The 20,562-nt window shown below is 36.7% G+C and overlaps 1 protein-coding gene across 1 annotated transcript in view; it reads left to right on the forward strand.

Annotated features, from left to right (window-relative positions):
- Positions 1-20,562, forward strand: part of LOC150079356 (ferric reductase 1-like) — a 54,823-nt gene that overhangs the window by 2,108 nt on the left and 32,153 nt on the right. The window contains exons 2-3 of the mRNA XM_090382764.1: positions 18,202-18,430; positions 19,521-19,591. Coding sequence (XP_090238890.1) covers positions 18,202-18,430; positions 19,521-19,591 — 300 coding nt within the window. The remainder of the gene's footprint in view (positions 1-18,201; positions 18,431-19,520; positions 19,592-20,562) is intronic.

The raw sequence follows: 20,562 nt of genomic DNA on the forward strand, positions 1-20,562 counted from the left end.
AGCCCATGAAAATCTCTATAGAAAAGATATGCAGCAAACACTGAACGTCTTTGTAAGAGGGAATGGAAGAGAATTGTGAGCGGGTAATCATTAATTAACCTGACTGCTCTCTCTTTGATAGTCTACAAATTTAAGAGAAGTTTTCAGGGCATCGCCTGAGATGTATGAATATTCTATGGTAGGGCGAATTTCTGATTTGTATAGTTTCTTTTTTTGTATAGTATAATTTCTGATTTGTATCAATTTAAAAGAAAAGTGAAAAGGAAAAATATAGTTATTTTCGATACCGATGAAGCATTATTTGCGATGTGCTCATGCAAGAAAGGCTAGAAGTCACAGTTATCCCCAGTAAAAAATATGCGATCTTGTATAGAGATCTGACTGTTAATGTTAATTGCGTTTTCGTTCTCGTTTCTCTCTCTCTCTCTCTCTCTCTCTCCCCCCCCCCCCCGGAGATCAGCGTTTAAGGGACTTGTGGTGGATATTAGAGAAGTTGTAGCTGTTCGTACAGAACAGAGATTTGTAGAACTGAAAAGGGGAAAAAAATGTATAAAACTATCATCTGCGAAACTATAGACAAAATTCCAGTCAATGTAAGATCATTAATATACAGAAGGAAAAAAACCAGAACCTTTAGGAACTACAGCATCAACTGTGGAGTTCCAATGGGAGCGATCTAACACCACGCTCAGTAAGCGGTGAGACTAAAAACTGGCTAGCCAAGTGAAAAACACAGAAGGCAAGCTATAAGAAGCTTGTTTGGAATACCTTTATGACAAATACGATTGAAAGAAATATAAATGTCGAGGGCAACAGATCAAATTTCTCTAGATTTTTCCACTGAATTGTCCAAAGATGAGCAATGCAAGCCAATATATCGCTAATCGATCGACACTAACGAAATTCACATACTCGATCGTTAATCAGATGGAAAGAGAAAGTTGTCATCCCTATTCAGAAACTGGCCGTTAGTGAGCAAATTTCTATGAAGAAGGAAAAATACCAATGCATTAAACACAGAACAGGAGTTAAATTTGTAACAGAGGTTTTACGAACATGAGATGTTATCAGGATAAGGATACTTATTGTTATCACAACTGTTCAGGATTCTTCTAATGTGTTTATTATGATATGAGAAGATTTACCAAGCTCAACCGATACAAGAGTAAGCGAAAAAGTAAAGTGCTGATAAAAAAGATTTGCCTTTAGATGATTTACGATGCAGTAAAACAATAAGGATGTAACAGAGAGAAGTATGGATAGACAGAAATTTGTTGCTTATAGTTTTGGCAAGAGACCAGGAGTCTCGACTACCATTTAAACAAGTATTAAATTTCCTACTGTTAGGCTTTTAAAAATCGAGTCTAAATTTATTAATAACTATTTTACAACCGTTATGAGCTTTGGTATAAGCAGAAAATGAAGCTCAAGATTTGGATGCAAGTTACATTACAATATGCTACATTCATATCTTGAGCAGCCTTGGAATATTTATTGGAAAACCATGGTTTAGATCAGAGATTCCCAAACTTTCTCGGTTCACGGCGCCCTTAGTGTCCCAGTAACTTTTTCACGGTACCACCCTAGGCCAAAAGAAATACCTAAAACAGTGGTTTTCGACCTTTTAATATATACCTATATAATAATTTTATTCTTTATATAGAGTTACTAAATAAAGATCAATTACAGATCACCACAAAATTAAAAAGATACGGTACAATGGATACCGTACACCTTTTTGTAATGAAATAAATGTATAAATTTAAAAATCATAATAATAATAACTTTAAGTACTTAAACCGAAATTACACGGCACCCCAAGAATGTTGTTGCGGCACCCCGGTTGAAAACCACTGGTTTAGATAAAGGAGGAGAGTTTTGGATGGAACGAGGAATAAAAGCCTTCATGTCTACAAGAATAATTTCACTGACACGATCTAAGCAAATAAAGCTATTTTCCGCTCAATTAACTTCTCACTTTTGATTTTAGTTTTTATTTTATATTAAATATAAAAATATTACATAAAATAATTATAGATTATTTTATCGTTTCGACCATTCTTTCTGATGTATAACAATAATTATAAAAGCAGTAGCGTTTTACTAAATTTTAACAGCCGTTATACCAAATCGTTGCCAACCGGCAGAGTAATATAACGGAATGAAACTAAAAGAAAGAGCAGAATAAGTAACGGAAGGCAATAGCGATTTGTCATTTCACCCGCGATGGGTTTATGTCAATTTAGTTGGATTTTAGGAGCATCAGAAACGAAGTCCATATCGCTCCATGTTTATTGTCTGTAAATCGAGTGTGTTCTGAGGTCGATTTTCTGTTTTCTGGAGGCAAAACCAGAGTTTCCGGGAGAAAACACCATACTACTCTCGCCTGAGATCGAGCAAATTGGGAAAAGGGCCCATAAAAATTCCTCCCGTCATCGATGGGACTCGAACTCAGGTCTTTTCCACCAGGTGTGGGGAGGATGGCGATTCTACCAACTGTGCTACCCACGAGGGCGACAGTTTTATAAAGTTCACCTTCAATCCATCAGCATCCGGTGAGTAAACTCACCGGACGCTTTGGACAAGCAAGGTAGTGAAAGGACCGCAGATGCACGGATCAGTTAGCGTACACTATTGGCGTGTGTTAAGCATTCGGCAATTGTTTTCGCGATGCGCGTGCACCGGGCCGTATACGGATATTCAGGGTGTTCTGAAAAGGCTTTGTTGGGGCAGTTTTCACCGTTTCACTCAGAGTTTTCTTTAACATGTTCTTAAAAACCGTATTTAAGATTACAATACTATTACTTTATCAGAAGTGTAGCGTATATGTAGAAAATGGTGCAAGTCATCGGGGGGGGGGAGCAAAACACCCCTGGCATTCTTATATTGAATAAAAAAAAAATATCGCATTTTGCTCTGGTGCCCGCAGGAGTTTGCTTCGCTTTCATTGTGATGAATTTTTGTAATTGCTAGAGAGAGTCTTTGAATATTACAAATGAAATCAATCCAAAAAGATGAAACAAATCCTTAATAATTGTATTACAATAAAAAGACCGCAACACTTGTGGAAAGGCTCCGTCCAGTGCCCCAACGATTTACGCTTGGATGATAAAATTCAAAGAAAGTGGGAGCATGCGAAAGATCTCCAACTTGACTATTCGTGCGAGAAACATTTTAGAGAAGCTCAGTTCCAAGTATATCAAACAGGCCTGTTTTGAACTGCAATTATCGACGACTAGGTCCTACTTAAAGGCATACGTTAACATGCCTACAAACGCATTGGTTTTAAAACTTGCAGCCTCAATAATCTTCCAAAGCGATATGTTTGAAACCGTCATTATGCAACTTGACAACGACTATCCCTCAACTATTTTCACATAATGTAAAGTGAACCACAAGAATGTCCGCATGAGAGTCGGAGACCCCTTGCCTTGCACGCAATCATTTGGAGAGCCTATAAGATACATGTGTAATATTGGTTGCGTGACAACAAATTATTCAGCCATTTTTCTTTATACGGACAGATTAAAGTGAGTGATATCCACAACTTCTGTAGGGCACTCTCATTTCTTGATCGCTAGATTAAACGCGACAATCTGCAGTCCTGTCTTCCTTCACTTGCCTCACTCGATTTTGTTCCTATGTGTGTGTTTATGGGGAAGTACTGCAAAATGGCACTGTGCACTGCCTCTGTGACAGTGTTATCTAATATGACATGAGGCTGAAATATTGTTATTGGCTTCACATTCTTACATTCACCAAAAGGCACTCGTGTAACAAAGGTACACATATTAAGACGTTGACGTAAAAGTGAAATGGTCATGTATCATAACAACGCTAAAAGTAATAACACATATTACAAGAACAATAATATTAAATCAAAAACATTAAAAGAGAAAAAATATTTCACTAAACTGATAATAGCATCAATTATTACTGAATTCAACTAAGACCATGTTGCTCCGTGTATATTTTTTGTAAATTCCATCTGTGTTCTAAGGACGACTTTCTGTTTGGTGGACGAAAAAACCCGAGTTGCAGGGAGAGAAAAACCATGCTACCCTCGCGTGAGACCGACTAACTCAGCCACGTTGTAAAAAAAAAACCATAAAAATTCCTCCCACTGTGGACGGGAATCGAACTCAGGTTTCTCCGTCCGGTGTGGGAAGGATGGCGATTTTACACCCAGATCATTGAAAAGGGGATATTAGTTCCGGTAACTTCAGGATCCGCCCCTAGGTGGCACGCGGCGCAATTCCAACATAATATGTGGCATGCAGAAAAAGGCTGGCCACTCGTGTCCTGCATCATCTAAAGCAGACTGCCAGTTACATTATCATAAAATGGAAGCGTAACAGTATTATGGGTGTTTTTCACAACACTGCAAAACATCAACGAGGAGTTTGCAGTGTAAACAGGGGTTGACTATAAGAACCCTACGTACGCATCTCTATAGCGTTGTTTTCATAGGAGAGCAGCAGCGCATAAGCCAAACATCACCAACTGCCTGCAATAAGCGAACCAATTACGACATTTATCGTACCCTACATGGTGCAACAAATGCCGTAATTGGTCCATAGAGCAATGAAAATCGGTTCTATGGGGTGACGAATCTCGCTTCGCTCTATTCTGATTTATTTATTTTTAACATATAATATACACAACAGGCATGCGCCCAGTTAAAGTGTATAACAGAGCAGAAAAAAAAAAAGATAACAAAACAAAGATTGTACAAAACATAAAAATAAATAGTAGAATAATACACTTCGTACAATGAAAGTTCATACAAACGGGAAAAGTCCATCCAATTCATGGAAATGAAAAATGTATTCATGACGTCAAGTCCAGCGCCATGAACAATCACAGAGAGCAGGTTGCTGCAGGAGACATCATCACACACACATGAATTAATAAGGACATCTTTAGGCCAGAACTCATCCGTCAACAAATCAAACCTACTCAAAACAGTTCTGTGAAACCGTTTCTCGTTCACAGCCATATTCAAGTCAAACTTATTCATGAGTGCCAATGTTCTTTTGAAGAAGGAGTTCCAGGATATCTCTAATCTAGAGTTACCGATGTGGAATGTAGTCTTCTGTCTAGTAGCCACCGCTGGAGCGTGAAGGTCAATATGGCATAGCAGATCCGGCAGGTAGGTTGAACCAGCAAAGATATGGTACAACAGTTTTAAATCAAGAACAGTTCACAGAGTTTCCAGAGATTGAAGCTTGAAGTAGGAACAGAGATTCTGTGGTAAAACATGGGGCTACGTCTGGAAAGATAGTGGATAAATTTCATCTGGAGCGATACCATTTGCTGTTTCAAGTATGCATAGTGTGGGTTCCATATAGGAGAAGCAAACCAGTATAGGGAGTACAGTTGTTTTGAATAGGAGCACAGAGAACTGAGGATCTTGAAATCTGTACGTCTGCCGTTTAATGAAGCCAATTTGTTTTTTCGCTTGGTTTAATATATTTCAAACATGTTTATCAAACCCACATGCAGCGATAAAAGTAACTCCCAGATCTTTAACTTCGTGAACTCTGGAAATCGGCATCTCCTTGATGTAATATTGATCAACTAAAGCCTTAGTTTACCCCAAAGCTGCAAAGGAAATAGAGCTGCATTTCCTAGGATTAACCTCCAGACCATTCAAAGCAATCCAATCAGCGAAAGAGTTGAGAGCAGCTTGAAGGTTAACTGCATCATCTTGCCTGCTGATAAGTGAAAATAGTTTCGCATCATCGGCAAACATTAGGATCTTAATACCACCTCTCTCAACAAATTGCGGTATATCGTTGATAAAGATGGTGAATAAAAGAGGCCCAAGAGATGATCCCTGTGGTACTCCTCTCGATGGAAAAAATTCCTTTGAGACTTACTGTCCAATGATCACCCTATGTTTTCGATATGAAATATAACTCATTAACCAGGACAGTAAAGGGCCAAGTATTCCATAGTGGCTTAGTTTTTTAGCAAGTTGATTGTGCGGGACACTGTCAAAAGCCTTAGTAAGGTCTGTGTAGATCACATCAATCTGGCCTCCGCGATACACGGTGTCTAGAACCTGCTGCCAGATAGTGAGAAGATTAATGGTAGTTGATCGGCCCTGGTGAAGCCATGTTGGCAGTCGCAGATGAAGTGCTGAAAATATTCCATTAATCGGTTGTGAATGAGAGTGTCCAGAATTTTTGTCAGCGAGTTCAGAAGGCAGATGGCACGGTAATTCTCTAGTGAGTGGATTGCGCTTCTCTGGGATAGGAATAACATCAACTGTTTTGAAGTGAGCGGGGTAAATACCAGTCTTAACGGAAATATTGAATATATGCAATATTATATATTTAAGTTGTGGAAAGCATTTCTTTCACAAGATAAGAGGACTCTTATCTGGGCCTGCTGAAAAATCTTTTGTAACTTTCCGAAGCTCTTGAATGATATCGGCTGTGTCCACCGAGAGATTATTCAGTGTATCATCCTTAATGACTTGAAATTGATAAGTTGAAGCAACAGTAGCTGCACTTTTCTCGGAAAACGAGGAGAAAAAGGTTGTAAGAAGATCTGCTTTAGTTTTGTCACAGGTTGTAGGCTTGCCATCGGAATCAATGATCATGGTTCCTGTTGAGCAGTTATTAGAATTCTTAAGCATGTTCCAAAATGGCTTCAGGTCTCCATTCACTGTAAAACTGCGTTGAACTGATTGAATATAACGAGCGTACTGATTCCTGATCATTCTTTTAATGTTGCTTCTATGTTCCTTGAACAGTGCCATATAAGCTTCATCATGTGTCGCCCTAAAGTGTTTTCTGCACTGTTCTTTGGCTCGGATAAGCGTAATTGTCTGTCGTGATCCAATGAGGGAATCTATTCCTGTAATTTTTACCGAGAGGTACGAACTCTTGAATAATAAAGGAGATTGTGCTAATAAGATGATCGGTGACTGCGTCAAGATCATTAATCTGTGAGAAGGAGAACAAATCAATGCAATCAGATGGACGGAAACGGAGGCTGACTGTCTGCTGCTCGAATGCATTTGTGCATATAATGAAGTTAAAGGTGGTAGGGTTTTGTGCGCTGTTTCACATAGTAGGAACCAGAACGCCGAGGAACCATGAACGCCGACACCTACTTTAACATTTTGGACTATTTCACGCTCCCTACAATGTGGCAGTAGGGAGCGTGAAATAGTCCAAGTAACAATTTGGAATGGACGGTGGCATGATTTCAATCCTAGGGGATGAACTGGAATGGGGGGTGAGAGCCAAACCAACACGTCCTACATCGGTATCTTAAATGGTTATTGTTCGGGCACGAGGAATGAAGGACTATGACCGCTGCAATTTATTGTTCGTTGGTAGAAAGCCAACCCAACACATTATTGAAGTACCAGTGACGTCAATGTGAACAAACGTGTGTTCGAATACTTTTTTGAGAGTAGTATATATAACCATGCAAATTTGATATGCCTTGCAGTAATATTACTATTTTATTCAACGACATTTATTAAATGAACTCTTAACCGCGCTTTTCCTATCATTTAATTTTTCAATATTCACACTTGATCTGCACTGAAAGTAGTTTTTCCAGTCTCTTTTGTTGCTGTTGTTATTATTATTATTGTTATCATTTTAAACGCAGGGCAAGTGTGAAACATTGCAAATTACTTACCCTGCGTTTTAAATAATAAAGACTAATAGTTATTTAAATTATTGTGAAGTCATATATAACCTCTAATATGTTAAACATTAATAAATAATTTTTAAATTCACTTCATACATGACACGTATGAAGTGAATGGTTCTTCCATTAAAGTTCTCGGAAGAACTTTAATGAACCCCCCCCCGGGTAAATCATTAATATATAAATGTTACTAAATCGATATGTAAATTCATTTCCTATATCATAACAAATGCATCACGATGTTCATGCACTCGAATGCCAAGTTACTTCCAGCTTTTGAGGCCTCCAGCCATAAAAAAAAAGAATCAAGATACATGAAAACAAAATAGGCCATAAAAAAGTGAGAGATAATTTGCAATTTTTTATTTAACAAATACAGTGTGGCCATAATTAAAGTATCCCTATTCATAGCTCTCTGTAGCTATAAGTAATAAGCGGAATGCCACCAAAATTAGAAAGTAAACTAGTAAAGGCATGGGGAAAAGGATCCCATAAAAAAAAAAAAAATTCAAAATCTTCCGATAGAGGATGATATAGCGCTGTACAAGAGGAAAGACAAGACAACGTACCAACAAATAAATAAGACAAACCTTAATAAAATTACAAATTTTTATTTGTGCTCTGTAAAAAAAAAAAAAAAAACAACTGCACTAAAGTTTTAAATCCAAACTAAAAAATAAGACACCTAAGAGGCCAGATAATCTGAGTTAATTTAATTTTCCCAGCAGCAGAGAGCTATAAAGACACAACGCGAACATCGCAAGCGTATTCTGTAAGTTTACTGTTAACAATGCTTCTCACTCTGACTGATTGCGCTTTAATTGCAAAGTTCTTCTACGTTGATGGATGCAATGCGGCAGCCCCTCTTCATGAATTTAGACGCTGTAAGGAAGTGTCTATCGTCATGGTCCTTTATCTGCTGCGGCAGTTAGAAGGATGATTAACAAATTTGAGGAAACTGTGTTCTTTGTTGTTAAGCCTGGAAGAGGAAGGAAGCCTGTTTCACCTCAGGTAGCAGAGGAAGTTGCAACGGCTATCGTCGACCGATCCATGGATACAGCTGCTGGAACTAATAGCAACGCACGGGGAGTAGCGAAGCAACTGGATATCCCATATTCCACTGTGTGGAAATTCTTTGGAAACTAAACCACTATTATCCATACAAGATCAGCCGCCAGCAGCAGCCGCAAAGAGATGATCCTGAAAAACGAATGATATTTGCTCTAATGCTTTTGGCCAGAATGGAAGTGGACGATGCCTGGCCATGGAAAATTCTTTGGGGAGATGAGGCCCATTTTTATCTCGATGGGACTGTCAACACTGAAAAATGCCGAATGCGCCGAATAGCATGCGGTGCTTCAGAAGCACCGCATGCTATTCAGCAAATCCCATTGCACTTCCCGAAAATCTTCTGATTTGGTGTGACTTCAAATTTCATCCTAGGGCCATACTTTTTCGAGGAATTTCACCGCACCTAGCAGGAGCAGCCACCTGTTCTGTTAGAGCACAAAGATATCATCACATGCTGAGCAGTTTCATTATTCCTCAACTGCAGCAAAGAGGATGCCTGGATGAGACAATTTTTATGCAAGATGGGGCTCCTCATATCGCACGACCAGTACAGCAGCTTCTCCGGCATCACTTTACTGCATAAGGAGTCATTAGTCGTTTGTTTCCCATTGCATGGCCACCACGTTCGCCTGACATTACACCGTGTGATTTTTAGCTGTAGGGGTCACCTCAAGGCCAATGTCTATTGAGGAAGCGTCCCTAACCTGGGTGTCTTAAAGGGCAACTTAACGCAGCATGTGCGGAACATTACTCCAGAGATGTTGCATTCTGCAGTAGAGCGCACTGTGCATCGAATGCAATTTCTGGTTCAGAACAATTGTAATCACATCGAAAACCAACTCCACCATCAGCGACATCATCGACCATCGGGAGTAAACTGTGAGTGAGTTTGGAGCTGTGAAACCATTTCCTTTGGCAGTTTAGTTCAGTTTCTTTGTTTTTTTTTTTTGCAAAGAGCACAAGTAATTTCATTAACGTTTGTCTTAGTTATTTATCTGTTGGTACTTTGTCATGCCTGTCTTCTTGTACAGCGCCATATTATCCCCTATTGGCAGATTTTGGAACTAATTGTTTTTTTTTTGTTTTTGTTTTTTTCTTTCAGGGGATCCTTCTCCTCATGCCTTGAATAGTTTACTTACTAATTTTGGTGGCATTCGGCTTATTATTTAGAGCTGCAGAGTGCTCTGAATAGGGATACTTTAATTATGGCCACCCTATAATTTCCTGGACTTTTTGTACAAATACACTAATTAATTAAGTAAAACTAGCTGAAAACAGTCTGAGCTAACTTGAGTTTGAGACCCAGGCTAACGGGCCCTCATTCTTCCTACGACCCCCCTTCCCCGCCAGGCCTTGCATGTGTTGAATAATGATATAGTCTGGTGGTTAGTTTAATGAAAGTCGAGATTGCATATCCATCCTCAATGTGGTTTGCCGATGGCACTATAAAGAAACGCTCCGCTCATTTGTTCGTTTCTCATCCCATATACGCATATTCATTCGCTTTCAGACTTAATTACATTTATATCAGCGTTCATTTACAAACGGAAGTAACGCAGTTAACAGACAGACACAAAGAACCATCTGGGTTTCAGTCACGAAGAAATAAAATAGCGATTTAGCTTGCATCTTGGTTAACCAAGTGAAGCTTATTAGTAAAAACATACCACAAATTCGAAATAGAACTTTCATATATGTGTGTGTGTGTGTGTGTGTGTATATATATATATATATATATATATATATATATATATATAACTGATATTAAATCAAAATTAATGCCAGTAGCATGGCAAAACTTTTGAGCGAAAAATAATAAATTAAACATTTGGATTTTCTAAATTTATTTGGAGATTTTCTGCTACAATTTTTAGTCTTACCCTTTCTTTTCCCTCTCTGTTGATTAATTATGTTTAATTTATTATTTTTCGCTCAACAGATTTTCCATGCTACTGGCATTAATTTTGATTTAATATCAGTTATACATTGGGCATTATGTGGGGGAATGTGCATTTTTTTCTGCCTCTAATGATAGCTTTATATTTATTTTCTTAATTTTCGTATTATATTTTGTACCATTTTTTATTTTTTAACTACTTCATTATTCTAATATATATATATATATATATATATATATATATATATATGAAATCGTTGCATACCTACAATCTGGGTAACTTCGTCTGGGGTCAACCATCCAAATTGAAAGAAAAGAACAACGATAAGAGGTTCTCTGTTTCTGTAATGAACAATATGCACTAAGGCAAAATAGATTTTGAGGTTGTAATATAATTTTGGATAAAATAACATATAATAAAATTTTGAGGTTATATATCACTTTGAGATGATATATAACCTCAAAATTCTATTATGTTTGGCAGCTGCCCACGGCACTATATGCCTGAGTATAAACAGAAAATTTGTATTCGTTAATCCAACAGAAAAAAAAAAAAAAAAGAAAAGAAGAATGGCAAGCAAAATGCAGCCTACACTGAAACAAACTAATTAAATAAATTTTCGACTCTATCGAAAGCTTTGTAACTACCTACACATCTAAATAAGTTTTATTTGGTATTCGTGTAATAGAAAAGCTGTAAGCACACCTCTAAGAAATGAATGCATTTTGTCAGGGCCGGGCTGAGCTATTTTAGTACCTCAGGCAACTGAAAAATTGCGCCCTACTGTTAATGATGGCAACGTTGGCAATTATTTAATCTTTCCTTTGGCGCCCATTTTCGGCTTTTAACCTGAGGCAAGAGCATCGTTCGCCTCACCCTCGGCACGGCTCTGCTGTGTATGGGTGCTTTTTGCGGGATGAAGAACCTTAGGTTCCAAGGTAAAAAAAATCCGTCCCCCGTCTAAGGTGTGGAAGAAAGCCTATAAAATACACCCCAGGCGGTTGTACTTGAATGATAAAAATCTTGTTTCTAAATATGGAAAACCGATATAAAATTAATTCAGTAGCAGCCTTAGGAATGGGTGAGGTCTCAGAGATTATTTTTATTTATTTTAGGGGGGATTGTGCACGAAACCACAAGTAAGATAATAGTGGAAGACCGGTTGCGGGGGGGGGAGTTACCAGTATGCAAAGAAAAGGAACATCGAATAAAGGAGACACACATTGTTTGAGAGATTAAAAAACCCAGTTAATACACATCTGAATGGTACTTTAATGGTTATTATCACATTACGAAGTGGATCACGCGATATACAATAACATAAAATGTAATATTTTTGTGATTTGACTGAATGAAAATTATTTCAACTGTGCTTGGCGATGATTTTTTTTTTTTCTTTGCTCTTAGCGTAAAAATTTCTTCCTTTGGCACTGACACAGAATTACAATCTTTTGTTACCTGTAAAGCAGATCATATCCATAAGAACTTTAAATACATTATGACAATCCAGAAACCGTATGTCGTTTTGAACTACAGTACGCTACCAAAAGTATGTGTCAGTCACACGTTTCGAAAAACGTATTTAAATGAACAAATTAGATATAAGTTCACTTTGGCTCCGATGACAGCATCGATCTGTCGTGGCACATTTTCGGCAGACAGCAGAGATTTGTGTCCATCACTCGTTTAGCTGTGGGAGAAGGGTGTATCTGAAATGGCGTTCCAGTTTAATTCAAAATATTCAATCGGATTCAATATAATTCTGGGCCATCCATGCAAGTTGTAAGTTTCTCTAAAACTAGATGATTTTTGCACTGTTCGCTGTATGGGATGGAGCATTATCGTGCTGGAACATGGAGAAATGAGCTCTGCTAGAGGGATTTCAGCATGCATCCTTAAGCTCAAAGTATGCAGTTGTGTAATAAACTAGCAACCCTCGCCTGAAAACTTGGCAAGGTGTGACAATGCCCATCAATTTTCGTCCGTATCGACGGAAACTAAGTTTAAAAGCCTTTTCACACGGTATGAAAGAACAGTGCTTACAACCATCGGGAGTCTTTTTGATGACAGAGCTTTTCAGTATTAAAAAAAAAAAGAAGTTTTTATTAACATTTTCTCCTTTGGGAGTCAATATTTATAATCTGAGATGTGCTATCGGATAACCAAATTTATCTAATGTTTGACCTTAACAGTTCTTTCCAATATTACACACATTGCCATCTCTCTCTGCGCTATGCAACTGCCGCTCCAGGCTGATGATCGCGAATAAAGAAGCATTTCCCGGATTCGTTTTATTAATCTACCTATCTATATTGAGCTATTCTTGCGTGCAGGCTTAAAAAAAAAAAAAAAAAAGGGCATGAGCATCGCGTTGCTGCTTTCGGAAAGGCTGGTTGTTTGCAGCTTATAAATGCGGTTATACAACAGGAACACCAAAGAAAAGCTGAGCAAGGATTTCTATATTTATTGGAATGAGGGAGGAAGGAACATATAGATAATACAAAATGCATATCGTATTTATTAATAATGAACTGCTGTTTCGTTAGAAGTCATCATTAAGGTACTCAAGGGCTCACACCTAGTGAGTATGGGCTTGGCACACCCAGGGTCCTGAGCTGGATATCATCATTCTTCTCTTTCTTGGTGTTTCCCTTCTACTTTTGACTCTCACTCTCTCTCTCTCTCAGGGTAACTAGGGATTTTTTTTTTTTTTTTTTTTTTTGGCTGGTACAGCATAAGCCTCAGGCTTCCTTGCACCATACGGCTAATAATAAAAATTGACCAAGAAAACAAAAGAAGAGTTAAAGGCAAATACTCCGCATCGACCTTCAAGTGTTCGCAGACTACACTTCATTCGACAAACAAATCAGGTGTTTAGGCAGAGAGAGAGAGAGAGAGAGAGAGGGAGAAAGAAAGTAAACCAGCTGTTAACGTAAGTTAAAAACAGAAAATATAGTGTCTCCAACTTACCCGGTTAATTCGTTCCAAAGGTTTCCGTGTAAGTCCAATAATGCTTAAATACGATATTAAAAAAAAAAAAAAAAAATATGTTAGTTTCAACAGATAGTTGAAGCTTAAAAAAAGGAGCGCTTATAAAAAAACAAATAGTATACAATATAATTATAATACTATTATACAATATTATAATACAGGGGACCCCCAAACTTTTTGAAGGGAGGGACACACAGGAATATCCAAAGTAGTAGGCCAGCCGGATTCAAAAAGTTGTCTCACAATTTATATTTATTTTATTAAGTAGTCGACTGTACATATATATTATATCTAACCTTAAACAACATGAATAAATTTAAATAAACTTTTTAATAATAACAATTATTATTATTGTTACTATAAGACAATCTTTCAAGTTTTTCTTAACGGCAAGGTAGATAAATATGATAAATTCAACTTCAAGTATTAATGAGAGCAGCGTATTTGCTTTTTACTTCTTGAGAATACTCTTGAGGTCTACCTCTGAAGCCTGTAACCACCATCTTAAGAATAATCTTAAGGTGGTGGTTACAGGCTTCAGAGGTAGACCTCAAGAATATATATAGGGTCTGGCTGAAAATCTCAAAATAACTTAAAAGAGAAAAACTATTCCCACTGCATAAAATTGGTTAACTACAATCCCAATAAGTTCTTCAATCTCTGGAGGAATTTACACGTTAAGCCGTGGCCAACGACCAGTTTTTGAATAACTCCCGAAGTCGCGTAAAAGCATAACCTTTTTCACTAAACGAAAATGAAAGTCAATTGAAAACATGATCCCTGTTATAAGTGTTTCTTTTTTTCTTTTTTTTTTCCTCTTCTAATTACGACTATTTTTCTCAGTTCACGTCCTTCACGCAACTGTTTGCCTCGTAGAGTAACACGAGGGGTACCGTATTCTAAATTTTAACCATAAAATCAGTTACAATGGGGGAAAAAATTGTCAAAAGAAGAAAACATTAGTAAACCACGTGAATTATTTTTAAGCAGAATTAATTGGTGCTAAATATTTCGTTACAAAAATTACAAATGGTGCACATTTATGTTTATTCCTCTACCTCTATTCCAATACACAAACCCAAATACAATTCGTGTACAAATTCAAAGAGCATGTAGAAACTTACAAGAAACGTCATGTCTCTCTACCAAGTAACGTTCTTCTCATAATAAATAAAAATATAAACAAGTGGAGTTCACAATCAAGTTGTAAACTCCATTTGCCGCTGGACAGCCAGACCGAAACATATATATATATATAAACGGATATACTTCAGTTTATGGGTACTCCTCCGGAGGAAGTGGCATCTTTTGCTTGAATTCGTCCCAAATTACTGGCGTAAACTAATCTAACCTTTATTCACTAGCCAAAAATGAAAGTCTATTTAAAAAAAAACACTTCTTTTACTTGAATCCGTCCCGAATTTGGCCATGCCTGCAACGAGGTGACAAGGTGTACCCATAATCTGGATTTAAGCCCAAAACTTTAATACCAATTCTTTACTTTAATTACATTCTTTACATTCAATACTTTAATACCATTCACACTAGAGATAGGGCGTTTTCGGTCAGTTAAGTCGTCAGTTCTAAATGTTTGCCGAACATCCTTTTTAAATGGGTTGTCATTTATTTTACAACCGCTGACAGCTCAATAATTAATAGAAGAAAAAGTGGGAAATGTTTACCCACAACTAGCTGAAGCACTGTAGTGTAGTGGCAGAGCTAATCGTGGATAAATCGACTATAGACGCTTGAAGCTGCCTTTTTTCGAACCATAAATAAATTCTAAATAAAACTATAAATCCCTAAAAATTAAGCGGCTCATTAGCACAGCAAAAGTGAAATTGGCGGTCTGATAGTGATCATCTGTAAAGCTTACCTGTGTTGAAGCAAAGCAGTCAGAGCCGGTGCCAAAGACATCTTGTAGTTACTTGTATAATCAATAAAACTGAGCACTTAATTACTTATTATCCATTCCATTATCCGGAAAATAAACATTCAAATCTAAAAAAATATCACCATAAGGTGTTTATTAGAAACTATATACTTTAACCGTATTTTTATCTCCTCGTGTTGCTGTAGTGGACAACTAATAAAACAGGTGACTGAAACACAGCCGTTAACTTCGTACTGATGTGGTCACCTAGAAACCTCAAGAGTACTTTGAGTACTCGAGAGTATCAGAATTAGCAAATTGCTAAAGTAATTATTGTTATGTTAAAAATAAATAAACAGATGGAAAATTATGGAGAGTTTGGATTACGAGAATAACCGAAGATATACTTTATTCTTCATGTAAAGCGTGCGATTTCTATTTAAAGTCAAAATAACGCATTTCATACGTTATGAGTAATATTTTTTTAGTTGAGACCGGGTATTTACGCTTTCAAGCAGTGTTAAAAACCGTCCGTTAAAAAAACAAAGTGAAAATTTGGTTATGTCCTATCCGTTTGGTAAGTCACATGTCCAAAAAATACAGCACGAAGAAAATTCAAGGATTTAAAGAATAAATACGTGTTCTTTTTAAATCTGCACAACACTATAGGTTGTCACTGATATCTGACAATATTATTACTACACCTTTAATTTGATCACTCGGCTACGTCTATGTATATTCATCTTATATACAAGTGTTCTCATTGCTGTGGCACAACATGCCGGCGTAGGAGATAGGGCTCAACATGAGGGGGGGGGAGTTATTGATAAAAAAAAATGATTCGGTCAACCCTGTGTTTATTTGCAGGCTGCAAATAAACCTTTATAGACAAAACACCTATCACTTCAGACCTCTTCATCATATACTTTCTATGCCTGCTCTGTGATCAACTGCCCAAAGTTATAGCCCTATGATGGATGTATTAGTGATATTTTATACACACTTACTGTGTTCCAAAATGATGCAACCCAATTATGTTCATTGTATATACATACAGGGTGTTTCAAAAGTGATGGTCAATAATTTAGAGGTGAACTGTACAGACTATAATATGCAAAAAAAGCCTAGCAAACATGGGTCCTTAAGTGAATCATTTTCGAGATACTGCACATTTCTAGTTGGGATCCACCACTGACTTGTTTGTTTATATGCATGCTCATTCTTTCCCTTCTCTCAATGCTCTAAGATGTAGCAGGCATACTAGTACTTGTCAAAGGATAGTCAACATGGAAAGAGGTTACAGCAACGAAGAGTATGCGGACATGCACTTCGTGTATGGTAAAGCCAACAGCAGTGCATTCGAGGCTGCACATTTGTACCAAGAAGCATTTCCCTGCCAGAGGCAGCCCAACAGTGCACATTCATCAGGGTACATCAATGCCTTAGAGAACATGGGCACTTCACACATGGAGTACAAGCAGGTAGGCCCAGAAGCATAACACCTGATGTTGAGGAAAGGGTGTTAGAAAGAATAGAACAAAATCCAGGAATTTCAACAAGGAGGGCTGTTCTGCAAGAGCATGTACTGAGTCATGGCAGTATGTGGCAAATTTTACATCACCAATTACTATACCCCTACCATATCCAGTGTGTACAAGGTCTCAGCAATACAGACTACCCTCCCAGAGTGAACTTCTGCCAGTGGATGCAACAACAGTGTGTCCTGAACCCCCAATTTTTAAACAACACTTTGTTCACTGACGAAGCTGGGTTTACTCGTGATGGTATTTTTAATTTTAATAACTCACGTTTGGTCTGATGAAAATCCTAATGCAATTCAAGAGTCATGACATCAGTAACTTTTCTCGTTGAATGTCCTGACAGGATTACTAGGAGACCATCTAATTGGACCACAATTTCTGCCAACCAGGCTAACAGGAGAGCTGTACCTTCAGTTCCTGCAGAATGTTCTTCCAGACCTCCTTGATGATGATAATGTTCCACTTCAGCAATGCCAGAACATATGGTTTATGCACGATGGTGCACCGGTACATTTTGCTCAAGTTGTGACTCGGTATCTAACTAGAAGGTATGGTCGATAAGTAGAGATCGGCCTGTAATGTGGCCTCCCAGATCACCAGACTTAAATCTTATGGATTTTTGTATCTGGGGTCATGTAAAAAGCTTGGTGTACACTTCTGACATTAACACAGTTGAGGAATTGCAGCATCGGGTTGAAGGAGCTTTCAGCAAATCAGAAATGAGCCAGGAACCTGAGAGGATTCGCAACTCAATGCAGAGAAGACTACAAAGCTGCGTATGGATGCAAGCATTTTGAACACCTTTTGTAACATCCTGTAACATGTAACATCTGTAAAATCCTGTGGTGTTGAAATCAAAAATTAAAAATGTATTATCTTATGTTTAATAAAACCACCCTTAGCAAAGGATTCACAGTTTTTTGTTAAACTAGTGCTCCCATAGTCAGTGGCGGATCTTAACAGGAAATGTGAATTATCTCGAAAATAGTTCATTTGTGGCCCGATGTTCACTGGGATTTTTTTACTTATTTTAGTTTGTACTTTTCACCTTTAAATTACTGACCATCATTTTTGAAACCCTGTATAGTGTCAAAAATGATAGTCTCATTTAATTGTTAATTTAGTCTAAATGAATGAAACTTTATTTCAGTAACAATTCTGGGTCCAAACCTGAATGCTTTAATGATGTTTGTGACACAAAGAAAATATGAAAACCCTGAGCGAGTTGGAGAATTTATAACATATCCTGATTTCATAAAACCTGTAGAATGTGATCAGAATCGCAAAACAGCTGTGACCAATGCTGATTTTAGCGAAAAGACAAATATAACTGTGACGTGGAAGGCTCCGAATGAAGATGAAGGAACTCTTGAAATCAGGTAAGCATAAAATTTTCATAATAAATATATAAAAATTATCTTAGCACTAGAAGCAGCATTTTAAAAATACATTCTGTGGAACGGATAGGGTGGAAAAACATGTAGCCAAATACTTCTCCTGCCCCTTGTTATTCTATATCAACCTTTCCCATCTTTATCTATAGTAGTGAGTTGGCAGTCAGGGTTCCATTGAGCACCTTTCAAGATTCTAAGAAATTTTATAAATCTCATAACTTCACATGAAAAGCTGAACCATATATTCCAAATTAGAATCCACGTCTCCTGCTAAAAGAACTTTTAATTATTTATTTTAATTTGCAAATTAAAATAAATAATTTAAAAAAAATGTTATTAAAATTGTAAACTAGAAATGCTTACATAGAATAAATTTTATTTAAAACAATTGGCTTAAAATTGACAGTAAGAAATAAGAAAAGATTGTTTTTATTGTACATATTAACTTATTTCACATAACATGACCTCGTCATGCTGACAATGTTGGAATAAAACTAAATATTCCAGAAATTAATTACCTTAAAACAGAAATTGAAAGGGTTAACTTTTAGGTGAACTCTTGTTTTATGAAATTAACGAAAATTATTTAATGAAAATAAGTGCAATACACTAATTTAATGTGCTGACAGGCATGTGAGAGTCACATCGGACCCCATATTCTAGTTTGTTTGTTTTTTTTTTTCTGCTCCAAAGCTATTCTGTTTGCCCAACTGTAACTTGCTATACCTTTTAGGAGAGTTTTTCCTTTGATATTTCTTATTAAATAAATTTGAGAACTCTATCAAAATAGGTCAAAATGATCCCAATACACCCATGAATTTCATATATCTGTACCACTGAGTTAATATAATTGCTAAATAATTCATCATATATTAGTGAATCTTTGTTAGCTGCATTATTCCATTGTACAACATATTGTGAAAAGATTATCAATGTGATCACTAAAGTAGACATTTCCAAAATTAAAATATTATTTTGAATACTTCATGAAATTTTTTTCTAAAAATGAATATATTTACAAATATGTAAATTTGATACTTATTTTCTACCTCAGATATATATTTTTATATTTCAGAGGTATCTTTGTCAATGGATCAGAATTTTGGGCCCCTGTGAGTGTCTCTTCATTGTTGTTCAATGAATATCGTAAGTACAATTAATTATGAATTAAATAATTTACCAATAAATTGAAGATTTTGCAATCTCCTTTAACTAAATAGCTTTTTAACTAGTTTTAAAAATTTGCCAAACAAATATATTTAGCTGAGTTTGGTTATCAACTTTTTTCCACAGCTTCAAATTTAAGCCTACAACGTATACTGTCACTTGCATCCTTAATGTTAAATGTTGCATTGCTTAAGTAAAACACTATAATCTCTGAGAAATATTAAGACAACACTTTAATCAGTTGTATTCTATACTCTTTAAAGTTAAAGTACTTACAATAGTATTAAAAAAGTTGTTAGAGATTCTAAAAACTGCTATTTCTTCAGCATCCTCAACCTAAATCCACAGCCACATTGAAATGGAGGTCTGGAAATGACTGCATCCAAGTACCAGCTTGTAGGAGTAACAAAATTAATAGTATCAGCAGGACTGTATGACTAGTAAAGGATGGGTGACATCTTATTTGCATCTGGGCACTTAAAAGTTTTGACATGATCCTAATGACCCCACATAGAGCCATCAGACGACTTGAACAAAGTTGCATATTTTTTTTCTTAGACTTGTAGTGAAACTACCCGATTAATTTTGGGGTGGATGAGAGGCTCTATATGTTGCTTAATCTCCACAGTACTGGCATATTTCTTCTTGTACATATGTCTGGCAAACAATGTCAGTTTCTAATTGATTGATAGGAAAATTCTTTATTGAAGACTACAACACTTATGTATAACTCCATATATTCTATACTTTCAATATGACTAACTTCATTTACTTGGAATTGGTCATTAAGTCATCCCACAACATGGAAAACCTTTTGAATAAGTTCATCTTTGCTCAGGCACACAAAACAGATCATTAGCTGGCATTGAAATAACTTATTCCTTTCATCTGGCATATGATAGTTCAACTATTTGCACATAGAAATGATTTATTACAGCCCTTCCCAACAC

Source organism: Mastigoproctus giganteus, chromosome 10 (assembly GCF_048544385.1).
Source record: "Mastigoproctus giganteus isolate SK-2022 chromosome 10, ASM4854438v1, whole genome shotgun sequence".
In the NCBI taxonomy this organism is placed as follows: Eukaryota; Metazoa; Arthropoda; class Arachnida; order Uropygi; family Thelyphonidae; genus Mastigoproctus; species Mastigoproctus giganteus.